This window comes from Hemiscyllium ocellatum, chromosome 16, assembly GCF_020745735.1.
Source record: "Hemiscyllium ocellatum isolate sHemOce1 chromosome 16, sHemOce1.pat.X.cur, whole genome shotgun sequence".
Classification (NCBI taxonomy): Eukaryota; Metazoa; Chordata; class Chondrichthyes; order Orectolobiformes; family Hemiscylliidae; genus Hemiscyllium; species Hemiscyllium ocellatum.
In genome coordinates this window covers 31,712,114-31,734,966 of record NC_083416.1, presented here as the reverse complement: position 1 = coordinate 31,734,966, position 22,853 = coordinate 31,712,114, and the positions used below count along the sequence as shown (strand labels likewise).

At 37.6% G+C, this 22,853-nt stretch overlaps 1 protein-coding gene across 2 annotated transcripts in view; it reads right to left on the bottom strand.

Moving 5' to 3' along the window:
- Positions 1-22,853, bottom strand: part of stk10 (serine/threonine kinase 10) — a 111,168-nt gene that overhangs the window by 2,567 nt on the left and 85,748 nt on the right. Inside the window, exons 12-18 of one of the 2 annotated variants that reach the window (XM_060837104.1) lie at positions 22,067-22,246; positions 15,959-16,051; positions 10,977-11,106; positions 9,426-9,550; positions 6,232-6,420; positions 1,739-1,864; positions 859-972 (exon numbers count right to left, since the gene is read on the bottom strand). In XM_060837104.1, the coding sequence (XP_060693087.1) occupies positions 859-972; positions 1,739-1,864; positions 6,232-6,420; positions 9,426-9,550; positions 10,977-11,106; positions 15,959-16,051; positions 22,067-22,246 (957 nt within the window). The remainder of the gene's footprint in view (positions 1-858; positions 973-1,738; positions 1,865-6,231; positions 6,421-9,425; positions 9,551-10,976; positions 11,107-15,958; positions 16,052-22,066; positions 22,247-22,853) is intronic. The other variant, XM_060837106.1, reaches the window with a different exon arrangement.

Sequence of the window (22,853 nt, the reverse complement as noted above, 5' to 3'; positions counted from 1 at the left end):
TATTTTGGAGAAGGGTAAAGGAGTTCTCCTGATGTACTGACATTTATCTTTCTACTATCACAAAGCAAAACAGCTTGACTGTTTGTTGCTTACACTCGTGCTCGTGAGAATTCACTGCACAACGAAAGTCTTTGGATTTGATGTGATCTAGGTTATTCATGAAATTTGTTCTGTAAATTAAAGTTCTTTTTATCATTATCATAGTGTGATGGCATTCTTGATCCTATTAAAATAAGTTGGAATAATTGGAGTACAAATTGTGCTGAATTGATGGATGCAGCACATCAAAACTTTCACCGCAGATAAAATTCAAAGCTTTGATCCCAATGGCTGGCCTGCAGCAACTTAACGTTGGGAGAAGCATTAATTGCTTTAAGGTATAATTCCCTCTCGTGTTTATAAGACCAGTCTTAGACAGCCTCCGTGAGGTACATGAACAGTCCCAATAAACCAAGGAGCAAAGGAAAATTCCTGGTGAATAATGTACTGCTGGCAGCAGGTGAGGCCTTAATTGGCCACTCACAGACCTCAAGAAAGAGGTCCATCATCTTCTGCCACTTCCATAAAATTTTAGATAAGGTCAGGGATGGTGGAAAGGCTAACGTTGGCTTTTATATCCACCCCTCACACATCTGTCCTACTGCACATCAGAAATCAGACATAATATCACTTTTTCCCCAAAACGATGTGTTGCTTAAATGAATGAAAGTCACTTGACATAAGCTTGTTTTGATTACAACAGCACATACAGATGAATTGTTGGATATAGGAATGGTTACCAACTTTCACTTTTAAAAAAATCATAAGAAATACGCAAGGTTTAGCCATGAGGAAACATATTTTCATCTTATCTCTTACTTTCTTCCTTGGCCTGAGCTTCTCTTGCCATTCCTTGAGTTGCTGGTTATGGTTTTCATCAAGTGCTTTTAACTTTTCAGTTTCGTGTTCAATCAAAAGATGGCACTTCTCATTCTGAAGAATTAATGATAATTAAATTTCTGCAGTTGATTTGTCACATAGCTATTTACATTACTGAAATAACATTAAATAGTTTTACATGTGATTCCACTCTCAGCTATTGACAGTTTACTACTGATAGTTGAAAGTAAAACAAATGTATGCAGCACACACCATTCCATTTAGCATCTCCAGGGCTAAGTTGTTTAATTCAAAGGATACAAAGGCAAAGACAAAATGATTAATTCAAGGAAAAACTGTTCATTAATATCATAATGTTAGCCATATTTGTTTAGAATTAGATCGTGTTAATTCTAGTAAGAATATTTGGTGGGGGAGTTACTGCCAAGTCCTACTGAGATCTGTACATGGTCGCCCTAAAAATTAGGAACACAACACAAATCTCAAATGTTTACATTAGGTGTGTGTTTAATTTGTGATTCAGATAAAATCTTTACACCTGCATGAATTATTAAATAGAAACTACAGCAGGTTCAGTTTTGACTACAGACAATGATAGACATTAGAACTAATTTCTGTACAAAAATGATGTAGTTAGCGTGTTATCAGGATGAACGAGCAGCTTATAGTCACTGCAGAAACTGAACATTCTACTTTCTCCTGAAACCGCAAAATCAAAACCAGGAGATTGATTCTCTCTCAAATGCTACCAGACCTGCTAGGTATTTCTAGAATTTTGTTTACTTCATGTTACAACGTTCTTTATACAGAAAACTGATAATTGTACCAAAAGTCATGCAACAAATGCTATTTCCATTACCTGCAGCTGCTGGAGTTCCTGGATATTATTGTCACATGTATGTAGCATGTCTTTCATTTGGGTTTCATGCTTTATTTGTTGATTTTGCTTTTCCATCTTTTGCCTCTTCTCTTCTTGCAGTCCAAACTGTTTTGGTAAATAACAGTATGGCATAAAACAAAAAAACAAGTTACAGAAACATACTATGGCACTAAAATAGAGGGTCAGACAAATGATGGAGCAGACTTGACAGGCTGGATATGAGCTACTGGCATAGCATAATGTCCAGAAAATGGAAGTACCAGGTGATTACTTAGCTTTGTTGGGACACCTCAATTCCTTGCATTTTCCATACACCACAGGCACTTCTGGAATGTGAACACCATTCATTACTAAATTAAGAAATAAAGAGAGGTAGACTGCTATGGTGTATGGAGAATATGGAAGAGTTGCACTTGCTGACCTATGTCAATATGTTAGATTGTCAAGCATAAGTCATGAGTAACCTGGAATCTTTTACCCTTCCATCCACCCAGAAACAAACAAAGAAAATTCTTGAATTTTTCTAACTTCAGTGACCAAAACCTCTAATCCTACAACATTGTAATTCTCTCGTAAAATTCTACAAATGTCTGATCAGTTTTCTTTCTTGTAGTCCTACATTTTAATTAATAAGTTTCAGATGCAAGCTCAAAAGAATGGAGCATAGTTTGTTTTTTAAAAAAGTAGTTTCACAGTCTGTAGATTGCTCTTCTGACAAGCTGGTTTACACTTTCACAGCTGGACCTGCAAATGTAAGTTTCAGTTCAGAGGCTGGGACATCTTATTGCAGTTGTAGTAAGACCACACCTGGAGTTCTGCATGCAGTTTTTGGTGTCTCTATGCAAGAGAAAATATACTTGCCACAGAGAAAGTGCAGTGAATGTTCACCAGGCTGATACCATGGAACTGCCTAACAGTTGTATGGTGCTGTTGGGTGGTGTTTTGGGGGGGAGGAGAAGGGGAGGTTAACAGGGCCGGTATTTGATTGAAAAGTACAAACATCTAACAGGACTGTCTACACAGACTGGATGCTGGAAGATGTTTTCTCTGGTTTCGGAGTCTAGAACTAGGAATCAGTCTCATGAAATAGAGTAGTCCATTTAGGCCTAAGGTGAAGAACCATTTGTTCACTTGGAGGGTGGTCAACCTGTGAACTTCACTACAAGAGAAGGTTGTGGAGGTCAGGTCAGAATATTTTCAAGAAAAAGATCAATAATTTTTCAGATTTTAAAGGCATCAAGAACTATGGAGAGCGAGAGAGAGAGTGGCACTAACATACAGGATCAGCCAAATGGAGCAGCAGACTGGACAGACTGAATGGCCTATTCCTGTTCCTCGAACAAAAATAAAAAAAAAATCAATCTGGGAATTTATTTTGGTTAAGTATTCACTCATTCATAGGAACAAAAATTTGGAGCAGACCCTTCAGTCCTTCAAGTCTGTTCTGCCATTCACTAAAACCGCAGCTGATCAAATTGTGGGGTAGGATTAAGTAATTTTTATCAACTGTTAACTTTTAATAGAGTAAGCAAGTGAGGAACTAAATTATATTGTTTGCGTAGTTAGTCGTAAATATTTTGTGATAAGAACACCATATTGTTTGGTCAAAAACAAGGTTTATAGTTTTTTGCTGTTGAATAGCTCAGGCTAAATGTAAACTTGGGCTAAAAAATGACTTTTTGAAGTGGACAGCTTTTACTCAAGTAAAGCACTATGTTTTAAAAAGTTGAGTTTTGTAACTTCATAACAGGTTTATGGCTGTATCTGTGCAAATGTATACATTACTTTGGATTTAGGTTCTATACTGACTCTTTGTTGTTTTAAAAAACTTTACTGGGATATGTGGGAAGATAGCTCATCACGAGGTGGTGACATAACATGCCCTAGACAGATTAATGCATTACCTCTAAGGCCATGTTATCTTGGTAAAAATTTAAGGAATTGGTAAATTGTAGAATCATACAGTGTAGAAGAGGCATTTATGCCCATCAAATCTATATCGCCAAAAATATACCTACATGTCCCACTTACCCAGACCAGACCCATAACTTTTAATGTTATGAAATCTCAAGTGCTCATCCAAGTACTTTTTAAGATTGAGGGCTCCCACCTCAACAACTGTCCCAGACAGTTCATTCCAGACGCCTACCATTCTCGGGTGAAAGCATTTTTCTTCAATTCCTCTCTAAATCTAGTTTTCATTTTAAAATTCTGCCCAATTGTTCTTGATCCTTTGACTATGATGAACAGCTAATTTCTATTCACCCTGACCATGCCCCTCAACCTTATATACCTCTATCCTCCTAGACTTTTGCCATTCTGAAGAAAACACCCTTAGCATATCAGCCTCTCTTCATAGCTGTAAACTAAGGATAAGCTATCATAAAAGGGATAATCTTACAAAAGTGATTGTCATATCAAAGAATAAACCAGGAAGACAGTAGGAATGAAATCGCTAAAATGAATATTAAAGAAATCAAGAATTGGGATATATTGTTGAGCAAATCCAAGATGACCATTAATTGTAATAAGCCTGTTGGAACTCAGGATCGTTCTGAGCAGAGACAGAAAGCGATGGCTAGGTGGTGGCCTCAGGTTTTAGTGCACATGAAACACCAAACATAGGAGATACTCAAATGAACAGAACAAGGGATGTGTGCCCAACTTAACAGTGTTCCAAACTGGCACTCCAACCTGAATAGGTTGAAAACTACTCTTTTTATTAAGTATAATTTCTTTTATATTTGTTCTGATAAACTTAATAAATGGTGTCATGGGTCTTGTCAGGAACTAGTTAAACTTTAGGTTGGCACTCCAACTTAATCTTCAATTGTAAGTGACATAGGTCTTGCAATGCAAGTGCATTCCAAAACTCTTACTGGCATCAAATCCACTTTCCTACCCATCTCCTTTACCTTCTGACTCCCTTTTTAGTCAAGAAATATACCTACCTCTGCCTTAAAAATATTTAGTGAATCTGTGACCAATGCTCTCCAGAGAGGAGAGTCCTAAAGACTGACATCATTTCGAAAAATATCCCTATCTGCATCTTAAATGGGAGACTCCTAATTTTTAAATTTGTATTCCCTAATTTTAGTCTCTCCCTGCATAAAAGTGTCATTTTTTGCACTCACTCTGTCATGGATATTTGCTTATCTTGTCCAACTTACCATCATCCAAAGAACACAGTAGCAGAAGTAGGCCATTTGGCCAATTAAGTCTGCTTCACTATTCAATGAGATCATGGCTGATTCAATAATCCTCAGACCCACTTTCCTATCTTTCCCCCAAAGCCCTTGGTCCTCTCATTTAACCTCTTTATCCCTTTGTAACACTTCAAGTCCTCTTCATAACTTACTTTATGGCCAATCTTTGTATCAGCTGCAAATTTAACAATTGTACATTTAGTTCTTTCAACTTAATTATTTATGTAATCATGAATGTGGACTGTAAATAACTGAGGTCCCAACACCAATTCTGTGGCGCACCACTTGTTACATTACACCAACCTGAAAATAACTAATTTATGACTGCCACCTTCTTCCGAATTCACAATCCTTGCTAATGAGTTCCCCCCAAACCATGAATTCTTATGTATTTAATTTTGTCGTGATAGGTTGTAAATTGCCTTCTGGAAATCTAAATACAATAAATCCACCAGCTCCCTTTATCAGTGTCTCTTATTACATTCACAATGACGTCTGATCAATTGTTTCCCTTTCAAATAAATAGTTTTCAAATAATAAAGCCAACACTTTTAGCTGATCAGACTCAGCCAGCAAGAGTACCTGGAATGTTACAAGATATTTCCAAGCTTTCAAGATATTAAAGGAAACCAGCAAAGAGATTTTTAAAAAGTTTGAGGTATCTAGGTCTTGTCTATAAATTACAGACCAGACTGTAAACACTAGTGAAGTGGGACAGCAATGACACTAGAAAACATTTGTGCATGCCTCCAAAGCAAAGAGCTTGACAGGTTTTGAAGTGATTGGTCACATGATCCAGGCTCTGGAAAGTTGGTAACTGCAGCAGAGTGAGAAAATTGAGGGCAAAAGACCCTGACTGATGGCCAGGTGGAACAGAAATAGTTCCTCCTGCCCCCTCCCCCCCCATGCTTGCCATAATGAAAGGCTTCCAGCCTCAAGAATTTATGGCTTCCTCCTCACTCAGAATCAGATATACTTGATCTTGTGGCCTCATCTGGAGTTCCCCAGTAGACTCCAAACCAATCCAGGATCAATTGAGATGACATCCTGCTAGGGCATCTGTCATAGCTGAGCATTCTGCCATTTGAAACCACACTCCCCTGCCAGCAAGCTGCCTATCAAATTTTCCATTTTTTAAAAAAGAATCTCTCTGTTTTGGAAAGTAATGCACGTTTTTGCTATTCTTTGTCTTGTGGGTGTCTGTATTGATAGCTTGTCGAAAGCCAGAAAGCAGCACCTATTGCAATAATGGAGATTAGGTTATACCTGCTTTATTTTTTCTCTGTCTTCTGTGTGACTCCCAGTAGAGTTAATGCGCAGACTCTTCTTGTACATAACCATTCTGGTCTTCCCTTCGCTTCTTTGGATCTTGGGAAGTCTGTTCTTTTCCTGCTGCTGTCTGATTTTCAGCTGCTCAATCATTCGCTGATTGTAACGCTGCATTTGCTCTAACTCCTTTGGCCATATAAAATAAACAAAAGGAGAGAGCATGTAGGTAACATGCAAGTTTGCTAAAATTCACTGCAGCATGTCGAATACACCACTGATTGTATGATTAAAGATAAATCCATTTCCTCCCAAGTCTGTTCACCTGCCCTGCATCACCAACTGTATTTAAAATCTGATTGAAGATTTGTAGCTCGGGTATCCGTTGTTGTGGTTCTGCTCGCCGAGCTGGAAGTTTTTACTGCAAACGTTTCGTTCCCTGGCTAGGGAACATCATCAGTGCTGTTGGAGCCTCGTGTGAAGCGCTGCTTTGATGTTTCTTCCGGTATTTATAGTGGTTTGTTCTTGCCGCTTCCGGGTGTCAGTTTCAGCTGCAGTGATTTGTATGTGGGGTCCAGGTCGATGTGTCTGTTGATGGATGTTCTTGCCGTTTCCGGGTGTCAGTTTCAGCTGTAGTGGTTTGTATATGGTGTCCAGGTCAATGTGTCTGTTGAGGGAGTTTGGGGATGAATGCCATGCTTCTAGGAATTCCCTGGCTGTTCTCTGTCTGGCTTGTCCTATGATAGTGGTGTTTTCCCAGTCAAATTCATGTTGCTGGTTGTCTGAGTGTATGGCTACTAGAGATAGCTGGTCGTGTCGTTTTGTGGCTAGCTGAGTAGCCATACACTCAGACAACCAACAACATAAATTTGACTGGGAAAACACCACTATCATAGGACAAGCCAGACAGAACAGCCAGAGAATTCCTAGAAGGATGGCATTCATCCCCAAACTCCCTCAACAGACACATTGACCTGGACACCATATACAAACCACTACAGCTGAAACCAACACCCGGAAATGGCAAGAACATCCATCAACAGACACATCGACCTGAAACCCACATACAAATCACTGCAGCTGAAACTGACACCCGGAAGCGGCAAGAACAAACCACTATAAATACCGGAAGAAACATCAAAGCAGCGCTTCACACGAGGCTCCAACAGCACTGATGATGTTCCCTAGCCAGGAAACGAAACGTTTGCAGCAAAAACTTCCAGCTCGGCGAGCAGAACCACACCAACTGTATATTCTCCCTTTCGTTCTCCAGATGCCAAATCCATCCTAACGCATTACTCTATACTGAGATTGCTGTATTTCATTCAATGACTCCTCTTCACCAGCGAGTTCAAACTCAAATCTGCAGTAAATTAACCAACCAAAAAACAGCTTCACAGCTAAAATTGATCATGTCTTTACTGCAGAATCTTCCAGCGAGCGTTACAGCTAGTTACACTGAGTTGGATAATGCTTTTTTGCTTCTAGACCTTGGACCAGTAAGGCCATTTGGAGCTCCATTGTTTTGCATTTTATTATAGTGTATCCATTTTATTATAGTGTAAACCGAAGTGTTTCTCGCCCTGATAGTGTTCCTTGTAGGACTCATATCCAAGTAAGCCTTCAGTTGTGACTATGACTCTGATCTATTGCCTGTTCTGATCCAGAAACTAGGATAGATAAATAAGCAGAGGGATACAACACTACATCATTTAGCCAATTAAAAGTTCTCTGATTATACATGCTGGTGGCAGGTATACCAATGAACGTACTGAAAGTCATTTTGATTTAAATGACATCCTGTAAACATAAAATCCTATTAATAACAAGACCAATGTATTCATTTCTAACATCATTGTAGAATTGGTAAAATAGACACACTAATTTGTGTAACTGTAAATAATATTTACATCTAATTAAGTATTACACAAACATTACATCTATTGAAAATGGATTGATGGTTACAAAACTGGGTACTATAAAAAAGGACAATTTGTCATAATAGTACAAAACAAATTCAAAAACAGAATGACTAAGCTAAGTCCACTAATTCTCTAGAAATGTAGAAATGGTGTCTCTTAGGGATATTTTGAACATATTTTTCGATAGTTGGAAGGTGTTCTCTTACATGGCAATCCTTTCTATAAATTAGTGCTATTGAATATTATAAATATTAATTTGAAATATACAGAAAAAATGCTACTTTATGATTTGGAATCTCTGAACAAAGTAATCCAGCTAGAATTCATACTTTCATGCAAAAACTCCTCCCATTCACAAGTGAATTATACTGTAGATTTCCTTTTCTAAGTGGTATTCAGGAACTGGAAATGCTAATTTCAGGAACTAAATGCATGCCATTTTCAAGTCAGGAGCTAGCAATGATTTTATTAAGTGGGGTTAAATCAGATCAAAGAAATAGCTTTTACTAATCTGGTGCTACAACCAACTGCTCAAATTGGAATTCAGTCCATGTTCATTTGCTCCACTATCAGCTTTCTTTTAGTTTAAAAAAAATACCCAATTAATGCCAGATTATTATACAGTCAGTTCAGCACCAGTTCCTTTCCTGAAAATTTCTTCATTATTATTGACATTTATGGGTATACACATCAGGAAACAGCTGAAGATTGGGTTTTACAGAGTGGTTCGAAAGTAAACGTTCTCTCCCGCGAGAAAGAATGTAACAAGAGGCCATCAATATAAAATTATCAGCAAGGATTCACTAAGAAAAACACTTTACCCGAAGCGTGACAAAAATTGAACCTCCCATGACAAAGACTGGATGATGTGAACAGGGCTTATGCTCGAAACGTCGAATTCTCTATTCCTGAGATGCTGCCTAACCTGCTGTGCTTTGACCAGCAACACATTTGCTGATGTGAACAGCATAAAAGCATCTGAAGGGAAGGTAGATAAGCTCTTGAGGAAGAGTAGAATAGATGGTTGCTATGGGTAGACTTGGAAGAAAAAGACTGAAGATAGCTTCAATGGAGTATAAAAACTGGCATGGGCTAAATGGCCTCATTTTGTCATAGATTCAATGGAACGTTTTTAGAAAGGAAAAGATGATTAAACAAAGACTCTTCCATATAGGCTGAAGACTAGTAAAAATTCATTGATTACAGGAATTAATTCAGTCCTTTTGGGTCTGACATGCTTTCTCGATATTGTGCCAGCTCCTTTTCTTTTACCTTTTCATGTTTCTTCAGCAACTGTTGCCTTTGCAGGAAGTATTGATCCTTTAACTGCTGCTTGAGGAACTGATGTTTCTCCTGCAGATGGTGCTCTTCCATCTCCCAGAGAGCAGCCTCCCTATCTGCACAGTGAAATAAACAGGTTCAGAAGCTGAACTCAATGAATCCAGTGTAGTATATATTTTCTTTCAGCACTGAAAATGTGTTGCTGGTTAAAGCACAGCAGGTTAGGCAGCATCCAAGGAACAGGAAATTCGACATTTCGGGCCAGAGCCCTTCATCAGGGCTTGGATGCTGCCTAACCTGCTGTGCTTTAACCAGTAACACATTTTCAGCTCTGATCTCCAGCATCTGCACACCTCACTTTTTACTCGTATATTTTCTTTCCGACTGATATCAGTAACACATTATATTCTGGTTCTAATGAAATTAAGGTGGTACAAGAACATGTTTATGCAGGTTGATTCATCCCTGTGGCAGTTCAACAGGCAGTAGGAATCTTCCAAAATTTTGCTGAAAACCAAAACTGATCAATATTCATGAAGTAGCATGGACAATGAACTTGATGTTTAAAATATATCTTGACATTTGGAAGCACGAACAAAGCTACATTTATTACATATCCCTAATTCACCTGACTTTCCAAACTACTTTAGTGCATCAGTTTTAACATTGTGTGGATCAGGTAGGCAGAGTGCCAATAACGCAAACGCCTGGTTTGACCACTATTGCCAGAGTGATACTGGGGTCCAAATACATTAGCAATCAACAGTGTGGTCCTGACTGCCAGAGGAATTGGCATGAGTGCGGTGTATTCAGAGGAGATTCACAAGTAATACATGCTAAAGTTAACAAAGTTGGAGTCTAAATAAAAATCATTATCAGACAAAAAGCATTTGTCTGCCTATAGTAAATGTTGCACACACTAACCAAAATGTACTCATTGAACTGAGGTGCGAGTGACTGAAGAGTGGACGAGTACCATACTACCAATATTTTAAAGACCTTGGAAGTTGTATTTTGGTAAAATACAGAGGATTAAAATTGGGGGTCTCATGTGGGACTGAGACATTTACAGGCTTGACTGATAGCAAATTCTCTTGTGTGAAGGTTTTATAATAATCCAGCAAGTTCTTATGTTAACCCAATATCCTGAATTCAATTTCACAACCTGTGTTGCAATATGAATTCAGCAGTAGTGTAACTGCATTTTTGATGTCACAAAGGGGCAGTGCAATCAAAACATGAACGATACATAGAGTTTGGAGATTGAACCAGAGATGGTTCTGGTCTGAATTGCTTTAGTCACTCAATTGATAACTTTATTAAGTCATTAACAGCAGCTGAGTTGTAAATTTTCATGCTAATATCTGTAGACCCAGTATATTTCAAAAAGAAGTCCAGCATGACTAATCTTTACACATATATTGCTCTGTATGGACATTTGAGGCATTTATTGTAGTATATTTAGTATTCTCACCAACCATATTTTCTTTCACAAATTCCACAACATCAAGTTCAAATCATGATTCCAAGAAAGTCTCATACCTCTCATTAGCTGCTGCTTCTTTGTAAGGCACACCCTTTCCTGGTCAGAAATTTCCTTTTTGTTCTGTGAGATTATTTTTTTCAGTGCCATATCCAGCTCTTGGTGCTGTTTTGATTGAAACTCATGCTCCTAGACAGTTGTACAAATGTTTTAGTGGAGTTAAATAGCCATCTAAATGAGCCACTGGTAATTACATTAAGTAGTCTTTATCTCATCTCATTGTTTTGCAAAGTAATTAACATTGCACCAGTTGAAGTTTCTGTGCCTTAAATCTTCAAGGTCTACTTTTATTATTGCCATCAACTTCCTAGTAACGACATATCAACATCCTGGAGCAAAAACAGCAAATGGCAGCTGATGTGAATAGTTACTTTGAACAAGCAGGGTAGATATTTATGGTTATTAAAAAGGAATCATGAAAAACTCCACCATCACTTGTGCTGAAGACCCAAGACATTGTATCATCACTCTTTTCCAAGAACTGCACAAACGTTTAACAAATGGAATTTTTGCATATTTAAACTAAATCAGAGCAAATTATATGAAATGTTGCTTAAATAAAGCAACAGCAGCGAAAGACAAGAAAACAAAAATTGGACTGAAATATTCATTTGTAAATATTAGACAGTAGAAGGATAAATAAACATGGGCATTAGCAAGAGCCTGAAAGCTTTTGGTTTTGGATCCCCAGTCATTAAACGCAAACAATAGCTAAATGAGGTCAATATTCAAATTTAATGTTAAACAATTCACATAATACTTTTTTTTCCCCAATGTACAATGGAGGAATGGATCTGGTGAACATTAGATTTATTCACAGCAAGGGTTATTATGACGTTGGCACATCAAAAAATTAAATAGGGGAGTGAAAACAGAAAATAACCAAGGATGATTCAGGTTTTTAAAATAACTAAGTACTGTCAACTCAAATTAATTTGCCCGGAATTTCTTTTAAGAATGGAATTGAAGGACAAGATTGAGGCAATTAATCAAATTTTGCAAAGAACATAATTCATTTAGTGATGGCACTCGCCAAAACAAACCCTTTGAAGATTTTTGTTCATTACACTTCAGAGTTGAAAGTTTAACAACTTGGGATATTTACCCATTGCTCTACCAATTTGTTTGGTTGGTTGGACATGGTCCACAAGGATAAACAGTACATGGTATTCAGAGGAAATGAGTTTGATGAGCTCCGTGGACAGCAGCCATTCAATATCTTACCTTATAGGTGATCTAAAGGCACTAAATTTGCAAAAATATTACTTGGCAGCCAAAATATTATTGCTACACAGGATATAAACACACCACAAAACACAGCAAGACTTCAGTGGGTCATAACATGGTAATTCATCAAGTTCAATAATTAAGGAAATAGTCACGTAATAATTAACTCAATGGTCACAATTGTTTTAAGAATTTATCGCAAAATGTCATCTTATTTCTGCTCCAATCTCTCCCGATAGAAAATGATGTTCAAAATTTCTTACAGAACTTATTTACCTATGCCCCAAATATAAAAAAAACTGGCATAAAATGAGCATGTATTTAGGAATACTACCTTGCTGGTTAAATTTTCGATTTGGACAACTGAACAGAGGCTTAAAGCACAGGTAGTTCTTCAATAATGCGATGGTTGCATTCTTGTGTAATAGAAAAATCTCTCTTTAGAAGCAGCAGTTAAAACGTTGGCAATGTAATCGCTTTACAGCCACATGATTTAAAATTTTGTGCTTTAGAAGCAGCGTCCCCAATTCGTCAATTGTGTTACAGAGAATTTGTGGTAACGAAACACGTGTTGTAGCAGAACAACCAGTAATGGCTAAATTAGTAATTTTATAAAAAAGTGATAAAAAAACTTCCTTTTGTTGATTCTCCGTAAGTATAACTAACTCAGGAATTCCAGATGTGAATTTTCAGAAAACATTTTTTAAATAGTACCTGCTAATTGTGTGGTTCCACACAATCATTACAATTTACTGCTGAATTGGACCAGTTTTTAAACAGAGCAAAAAAAAAATTCTATTCACCAAATAAGCTTCTTTAGAAATAAAAATATTTGATAATTATGAAACTTTGCAAAGAAAGAGGAAATAAGCCTCATATCTGACAATGGGGCTAATTTGGCAGTCGTGCTGATATAGTGATTAAGTCTTGCTACACTTAGATTTTGATGGGTAAATCTAGACCAGCACGTCATTGGTGTACAGGCAAGTACTCATGAGAATTGTCAGGTGGGTGATGAGGAAGTTAGGTAAATGATTGGCGGAGACTTTCTGCAGATGCATCTTGGAATCAGTTATGGGTGAATCTCCTTGATCAAAAGCGGCACAGGCATGTACTCATCTTCTAAGTATGTTCATAAGTCTAGGGATTTTCAGGATAATATTTCAGCCAATTGGGAGAACGTCCAGGTGGGGGCAGTGAATTAAATCAGCAAAAAATGGGCAACGCGAGGAAGGAGTGTTTGGGAAGCAGGTAGATAAGAATGGAAGGAAGATGGATACACCTTGCAGGGTGGTGGTGAAGTGTTGGTATCTCTTATGAACAAAGATTATGCCCATAACAGACAGTAGCCCTTTAAAGACCTTAAGTGGGCTACTGTGACATATAGGGTGTATTATTGGGATAAATTTGCTTATTAACAATCTCAATAGAGATTGCTTATTTAAATATGGGGCAGATTGCCAATTTCAGCATACACCTATGTTAGGAGGGCAAGCTCCAGGTAAAAGGTATTGGACATCACACATTTTACATGACACTCATCAAAAAACACTGCCTCTGCATTCAAATAGTTCATTTTGAAAAGAAAACTGGTTGAAAATACAAAGAAGAAATATATAACTTTAGTTTTATCAACACCTTCACCCAAAGAAAGCAAAAAGGTACAAGCCTTGATGTGAAGCTCCACTTAGCACACCCAAATTAGAGAGAGTAGCATCCACCCATGTATCAATTACCTTCCAGTATGAATATGTAGAGTTTGTTCCCGTCATGCAAAAACAAGATGAACCATAACCACATTATCAAGAACAGAGATAGAAAAAAAAATCTGAATATAGTTATGGAAACCCTTAAGGCCTATTCAAGAAGATAAACTTAAACCTGGAAATGAAGAAACAGCAAGATTTGACAACAGAGACTGTGCAGTCTTGTAATATGCTTGGAAGCCACTGATGATTATCTGAAGACAGCAGATTTAAGATTAACCATGCTCCTTGGAAAGAAAGCTGGCTCCCACACTAGCTCAGTCAGAGACTATTGCTAGCTCTGAAATAATCTTGAAACATTTAATATCTCACAGGGTAATGGAGTTTGCTTTAAAATTTTAATGAATGTAAAGTTATAAACGTTGGCAAGAAAGTGTTGAAATGAAACAACTGGTATCTGCTGTTGGCATATGGATAATGTTGTTTTGGTAGCTTCCTTCCTTAATTGAATTCATGAAATATAAAAACACAAGGCATTAATAGCCAACCATAACAGCATTGGAGTGAATTGGGAAACAAATTCCCTGCTCTCCAAGACATTAGTGCAGGAGAAAAGTTTTTAAAATGACAATCTGGGACCTTTTGGTCTTTTTCTCAGTTGACAGTTCAAATGATCAGTTTTCTTGAACTTAACTTCACAGTTTATAAGTAGATTCTGAATTTGTGTCTGGAGTTAGTATTTCAACACCATTATCCCTCCATAGAAAAACACCCTTTCAAAACAAAAGCTAATGTTCTTTCTCAGAAAATGAAAAATCATTGAAAAATACAGAAACGATCAGTAAATTAGGGACAGGATCCTAATATCTACAAGTTATACCTCCCAAACAATTAACACATTTTCAAGGAAATAGGATGTTTCATCTAACCTTAGTGTACAGCATCCATAATCATTTTCATCACTCATTCCTCCAAAACTTTTGAAAATGCGATGTTCACTGCCTTCAGAATACATATGACATTTCAAACCTTTTCAGATCATATATGGATTCTTATTGTGAGATGTGTTTAACTACACAGAAATATACTTGTCTGCTCTATTAAATGACTTGAAATTCCAGTCCCACTCCAAGATAATGAAATTAATTGGATAAATGATTGTTTACCCATTTAAAGATTACTGGATAATTTTTAAACATACCTCCAAACAGAAGGTTGTCCATTGTAGAAATGCATCTGCAATACATCAGTTCTACAAATACAATTAAACATTCAAGTGTACACAAATAAATGATCCTCAAAGCAGACTTGTACAGGACAATTTCTCCAAAGCTAATTGTTTTATCAGCTGTATAATTGGCACAGCAGTCAAACACCCTGCCTGCAGATGCCAATATTGCTGTTAATGCAACAAAACGCGAATCACACACAAAGCGTAAACTAGTGGATTATAAAAGAGCATAATTCAGTTCGGTTCTTTAAGCCAAGAATCCAATATTCCAGTGTTCCCATTAAGGATTGGTTCTGATCTATCTAAAATTTGTACGAAGTCCAGGTCTTCTATTTGAAGAAAGTAAAAGGGAGATGTCTTCATAGGACGATTCACTAGATCAAGAATTGAATCACAATTTCAAACCTATCCAAACTTCAACAATGAAAGTTGGGTAAGAACCAAACTTAACCTATGGAAGGGTAATTTTGGTTCCTTCAGAAAAACAATCCCAGGCTATTTGAAACAGGGAGAGAGAGATCATTCTTTCATGTTTGCGACAACAAGACAATTTGTTTTTGTACCGAAGGAAGAGTAATTTGGGAAAGAACATCCAAGTCTGTAGCATATAGTTAGAACTGCAGATTTAATTGCCAGATTATTCCATTTATTAAAGAAAAATTAAGGAAAGCAAATCAAGAGTTTTGAACAGCAGCAAGGACAAGGCAGTGGAAGAGTCCAATGGGTTTTGGCCAATTCAACTCGAGAATGACCGGAAGCAGCTTACTTATTCAATTTTAGGCCTTTCTAATCCAATGTTACTATTTACTGCTGCTACCTGTGTTTGTTTCTTCTGTGCAAATTCTCCCATTTTTTGTTTCATGCTGTCTCTGCGTTGGTTTCTGGGAAGTTTTTCAACTTCACTCTTTACCTAATGTACAACAAGAAAGTACATATTTAAACAGTTAATCTAATAATCTGCATTAAATGCAGAGATTTCAGGATCATGAACAAGAATGCCCAAGCTATGCATGAATGTTATTTACTTGTGGTTAAGTAAAATAAGTTGCAAAATTTATTTTGATTTTCCATTGCTTTGTAGATGATAGTCTATGTATTTCAGATTCTGGTCAGTCAACAATGGAATTAGAGCACCTGAATAGAATTGCACCCGAAAGAAAAAGAAGATAATAACTCAAAATCCAAAAAAAAAGGAAGTTTCCTAAACCTTGTCCAATCTCTCAATAGACTAACACTTCTCCTGCTGCAAAATTAGGTCAATGCATGGTGGCAACTCACCCCTCCAAGAGCAATCAAGTTTCTGAGTTGCATCAAAGCTAAACTTATGAGGCATAAATAGCAGTAAAATGGAACCCTGATCACACAGATGTTTCTTATATAATTGGACCTAGGTCCTGCAGAGAAAAGAATGCTTCAAAAATTTGGAACTCTCCTAGAAAGTAAGTATTTTATAACCCCACAGTTCCCTGACAAGATATAATCAATAATTAGGAGAAAGTGATGGCTGCATCAATTGTGCTTTTCTTCATGTGTTCAACTGCAATTAGTTTTAAAGAACAGTGTAATTACATGTTTCAGTCAATTACAGAAAAGGCGCTGAATGTTATTAGGGACTGAAAAACTTCCCAATAATAGTGCTTTTGAAAAGCAGTCTAATGATATGCAAAAGTTGATATTTGGAAATTTTTCCAAAAACAAAATCAGAAACCAAAATGGATAGACAAAGCCCACAGTGCATCCTGATTGAAGAGATTTGATGCAGTTTGAGAGAACAGAGTTTAAACTAGTAAAAACACAGTCAAAGTTGATTTCCAAGTTGTTAAAACAATGGACTGAAATATAATGAAATTAACAGTTTTGAACTTGTTGAAATGAATAAAGTGAGAGATATTGCATCAAGTCTCCACCTCCACATAATTATAGAGAGAGCAGAGGAAGGAGGAAAGAGTATGCAGTACAGCACATTTGCAGTTCCATAGAAACATGTAAAACAGTCACATATAGCCAGTAGTCAAAGCAATAGAAAAATGAGAAATGCTGGAGGCAAGAAGGGGGTAAATGATTTCAGAACAAATCAGCCTTCCTTTTCATATAATCCAAAAGTTAAATGGGTGTAAGACAACCTCTTCAGGGCAAAGAAACTCCTCTGCCAGCACTACTACTTTATTCCAAGAGTGGTCAGATGGAGATAGATTTTAATTCTGTCAGAACATTTTCATGAACACAAGGAAGAAGGGAACAGAAAAAAAGGCCCCAGTAAAACACAAATCAGAGCGCAAGTAGATTCACGTGGAGTACCATAATCAAATTGCGTCAAACTATCTGTTCCAGTGCCATACATTCCATTCTATTTATAGCTTTTAGACTGAAGAAACTCAAAAGCAAAACATTTCAAAGATAGCTTTCTTCCAAATTTTGCACAGTCTGAATAAATTAATTAATTCTTTGGTACAGTTTACAACCAAAGAGCCTCGTACCTTTGTATCATAACAGAGGCTGATCTCTATGCAGGTAATAATACAAAGTGCAGATTCGGATACCATTCTTTTGCACTGTGCAATATAATCATTGCTTCCTGCATGTGGGAGTCGAAGACCATGGGGAATAATCTCAAAAGCAAGGAATCACCTATTTAAGGCAAAGTTAAAGATCACAACACCAGGTTTATTTGGAAATCCAAGCTTTCAGGTAGCTAGTGATGAAGGAACAACACTTCTAAATAAAACTGTTGGATTATAACCTGGTGCTGTGCTTTTTAAACTTTGCCCACCCCAGACCAACACCTTCACATCATGCCTATTTAAGACAGGTGAGGAGGAACTCCTCTCAGAGGGTAGTGAATCTGTGGAATTCTTTGACAGAGCTGTAGGTGCTGGCTAGTTAAAGTATATTCATGGCTGAGGTAGACAAACATTTAAACAGAAAGGGAAACAAGGGGATACAACAAGAAAATGAGTTGGGCACTATCCGATCAGATTGAATAGCCTATGTCTGCTTCTACCTCTCATAGCCATAGTACTGTTTTATCAGCACTAATTTTTTGAGAGTCTCAAAAATTCTTGCATTCTTTTATTGGTTAAAATGATGCTCACAGAAACAAGTATCAAAATATTGATCAGAATAGTTTCAAAGACATTATTATTGTGTACATAATTCTTAAATTTTCCTACAAAGTTTGTCAATTCTGAAATAGCACATGAGCACTAGGAGCTGCATCTTTTTAAAGAGTGGGAGCGAGCAGGGACAGCAACTTCCGGAACAGCAGCTACACAAAGAACACAAAGAGCGGGGATGGAGAGAGAGAGAGACAGAGACACAGAAGCTTCATGAAGCACAAAACTCCACGAGAAAGGCAGTGGAAAATTAAAATCTGTGTCAAAGAGCCCTTTTCACCTGTTTATACCTGTCATAGACAAAGTGCCATCACAGAAAACCTGGGAACTAACTGGTGGGTTTTTCTTCTGTCTCTCTTTTGATGGGCCAAGTAGCGGAAATCAGGGGATGTGAAGCAGAAGGGTACAGTTAAAAAGAAAATCACTGAAAAATTCAGTTAGAAGTTAGTTGAAGAACTGAGATGGTTGGCCAAGTGATGTGCTGCAGCTCTGGTACGTAGGAGCTGATGAATGTCAGCATGATGCACAGTTACGACATTTGCAACAAGTGTTGGCTACTTGAGGAATTTGAGTTCAGAGTTTACAAACTGCAGTCACTTCAACATATCAGGGAGGGAAGGGGTACCCCATTTGCAAAGGGCATTACAGCCCTTAGACTAATTATATTAAACCTAGGTCCATGGTCAGAGACAGTGGGATGTAACTGTGGGTGAGGCAAGTATGGCGATCCAGAATTTAGGTTTGGAGGAACCTTAGTCAGTACCCTTGTCCAATAAGTATAAGCTCCTTGCTCCCAACGTAGGAGAAGACAAGCATAGTGACAACAGTACCATTGTCCAGAGTGCCATATAGGTGAGGGGAGAACAGAGAACTGTAATAACAATAGGGATAGCATAGGTTCAGGCCATCTCTTTGGACAGGAACTTGAAGTGGGAGGTGAAAGATTCAGTTGTCAATATCAATAGTATTTGTCAATGAGACAGACAGGACTGGGAAAATGTTGCTGCTGAGGGATAAGTAGCTTAGGGCCAAATTAAAAAGCAGAACCACAGAAGATTATCATCTGAGCCACACGCAAATTTGTATGGGTGAAGAGAGGTAAATAGCCGAAAATGTGTTGCTGGAAAAGCGCAGGTCAGGCAGCATCCAAGGAATAGGAAATTCGACGTTTCGGGCATAAGCCCTTCATCAGGAATCAAGGTAAATGCAAGAGGTAGAAGAGAGGTAAATGCGTAGTTCAAAGATTGATGCGAGAGGGATTTCAATTCATGGGACACTGGAATCAGAACTGCAGAAAGAAAGCTGTTCAGCTTTAATGGAGTTCATTTGAACCACACCAGGACTAATATCCTGGTAAATTGTACCACTAAGGTTGCAGATAAGATTTTAAACTGAAGTACAGCAAGAGGGTTAAGGGTTCAAGTGAAGGCAAGTATATTAAAAAAAAGAAACAAGAGGAGAGGTGCTATATATTGAACAGTAATCAAAGTCTGACAGTAAGGAGCAGACAATGTACACAAAAGTGTGCAGAAATCAGACCCATAAGTAGTAATAATGATAAGACGTCAAAGCCTAAAGCTCTATCCAAATGCACTTCATTGAGAAAGGCTGAACGTAGAAAAGAGTTAACACGGCTTTGTGAAAGAAGGATCACATTTGACAAATTTACGAGATTTGAGGATACAACAAGCATAGTCAATAAAAGGAAACTGGAAGCGGTGTATTTGGATTTTCAGAAGGCAGTCGCTAAGGTTAATAGCGTTTGTGTAGCACAAGATCAACCTCATTATACTGAGGGAATTAAATGACTTTGCATTAGCCTGGATGATGCATTAGTTAACACATAAACCAGAGGTGGGATTAATGAGTCTTTTGCAGGTTGAAACAACAAACCAAGTGGAGTACCACTAGAATCAGTCCTAGGATCTCTATTTACAAACTAAACTATGAAGTGGAGCATGGGACAGATTGTAATGTATCCAAACTGGCTGATGTGAAAAAGAGGGTATGTAGTGATAGAAAGAACATAAGGCTATGTGATACAGGAGACAGGAATCTGCAAGGAGGTAATGGTAGGTTTAGAGAACAGGCAAAACTTTGGAAGATGGATGGTAATGTAGGGAAGTGCAGTTATTCACTTTTGTCGAAAGGATCAAAAGACAGACTTAGTTAAATGGAGAAAGTCCAATGAAGTCCAGAACCGAGGGATCAGAGTATTCTTGTGCACTAAACACAACACGTTTGTGTACAGGTTTAGAAGCAATTAAAATTTTGGTCTTTCTAGCTAGAAAGTCGAGTTTAAAAACAGGGAAGTCTTGTTACAACAGTCCAGAGTTGGCAAAGCTGCACCTGGTGAAGTGCACAGAGTTTTGATTCCTTCTAAAAAAGGATGCACTAGCGTTGGAGGCAGATCAAATGAGTTTCACGCAGTTGATTCATGGGAACAAGGGATTAATTTATCAATAATGGATAAAGAGGTTAAGCCTTTATACATTAGAGTTTAGGAAAATGAGGACTGATCTTATTAAAACATAAGATTCTAAGGAGGCTTGATAAGGTCAATATTGAGATGATGTTTCTAGTGGGAGGGAAAATCTCAAATTGGGGATATTGTTGGAGAAAAAGGGTCACTTAGACTTGAGGTACAAAGGAACATCTTCTCAGAGCATAGTGAATGCCTGGAATTCTCCACTCCAGAGAGATGGAGGTCACTTCGCAGCGAAGTATTTAAGGAGGTAAACGACGATGTTTTGAAATATTGAGGAGTTGAGGATGGTGAGGTGTTAGCGTAAAAGAGGAGTTGAGGCCTGGGGCAGATTAGTCATTAGTTTATTAAATAGTGGGGCAAGCTTGAGGAGTCAGATGGCTAACTCCTGCTCTCAATTCCTATTCTCTTCCATAAAGATATAAATAGTTGAACATAATGCACATGCAGGAGGATTATTTGTGTGGGACTATGAGATACCTCATTCATGTCCCAGAACCTACATGTTTAGGCATCTTATGATACAAAGGATAACTAGGGAATGAGGGAAAAATCGTTGAAAATGTTACACTCTTCGTATCCAACCACCTCCCATCCACTATCACACTGGCTACTCTTGCACACTTTAAAAGAGCCAAAGCCAGACACCACCAGAGACACAAGGCAAACATTTGAGTTTCCCACATGTTTTTGGTATAAGGTACCGAGTAAAGAGAAATATACAAGAATTACAGATAGATGACAAGTGACCAACTCAAGTCCCTAAAAGGTTGTGGTGTGATCTCCAACTCGAGTATAATTTTGCCGAACTAAGAATTTGAGTCACTGGGTTAAGAAAAAAAGGAAATTATAGCATTTTTCAGGTATAAAGATCAGATATAGATAACCAAACAGATATTAAGATCTTGAGAGGAAACTTCACATCCTATGCATTTAAAATCTTCAATTTTTTTCATGAGGAAGTTGGAACAGTGAAAAAAATCAGCAAAGTTACAAAAAAAAAATCAAAATAACCAAGAGGGGAGTTTTGGTACATGATTGTATCCAATTTTCAATCCATTCAAACAAGAATGCAAACCCAAAGTACAATGTTTATGGGTTATGCATGCAGTCTGTATTTGACATTAAATTACTTGCAATTTGAAGGAAAAGAGAGCTTCATAGATCAGAAACCCCATTTTAAATAATTACTACAAATATATCATCTTGAACAAACATGATAGGCGCAGCTAGCACAGATTGCATGTCAAGTTTTAATAAACTTTCCATACAGACTTGCTAGGAAGCTTTAAACTTGAAAAAGGTACTTTATCACATTATTCCTTACCTCTTTCTTCTTGATTTTTAAATGATCAATAAATTTTGCATATTCCCTCTCTTGTTCAGTTTTAATGCGCTTGGCCTCATCACGTAGACGGTTTGTGTGATCCTGTTCCATTTTTTCAATCTGTTGCTTTTGCTGTTTTTCTAGATTCTCTAACTCTGTATCAAAGAATTTCTTCTTTGCCTGCGGACAAAAAGCAGTTATATGTTCATATTCCATTCACTGTTAGAAATTCATAATTGGAAAAACCAACTATATAAAAAGAAACACAAATTACCAAAAGATTAATACTCAACTCATTTCTAAAGAAGTATCCATTCAAAAAAATTAGAACAAATCATACTTGAATTAATTCTTCTCAATTTTTCAGAAGGTTAGGTAAATTAGTCATGCTAAATTGCCCCGTAGCGTAGTCAGGGGTAAAATGTAGAGTAAATGAGTTAGGGAATGGCTCTGGGTGAGTTACTCTTCGAAGGGTTGGTGTGGACCTGTTGGGCTGAATGGCCTGGTTCTGTTCGCCGAGCTGGAAGTTTTTGCTGCAAACGTTTCGTTCCCTGGCTAGGGAACATCATCAGTGCTATTGGAACCTCCTGTGAAGCGCTGCTTTGATTTTTCTTCCGGTATTTATAGTGGTTTGTTCTTGCCGCTTCCGGGTGTCAGTTTCAGCTGTAGTAGTTTGTATGTGGGGTCCAGGTCGATGTGTCTGTTGATGGATGTTCTTGCCGCTTCCGTGTGTCAGTTTCAGCTGTAGTGGTTTGTATATGGGGTCCAGGTCTATGTGTCTGTTAAT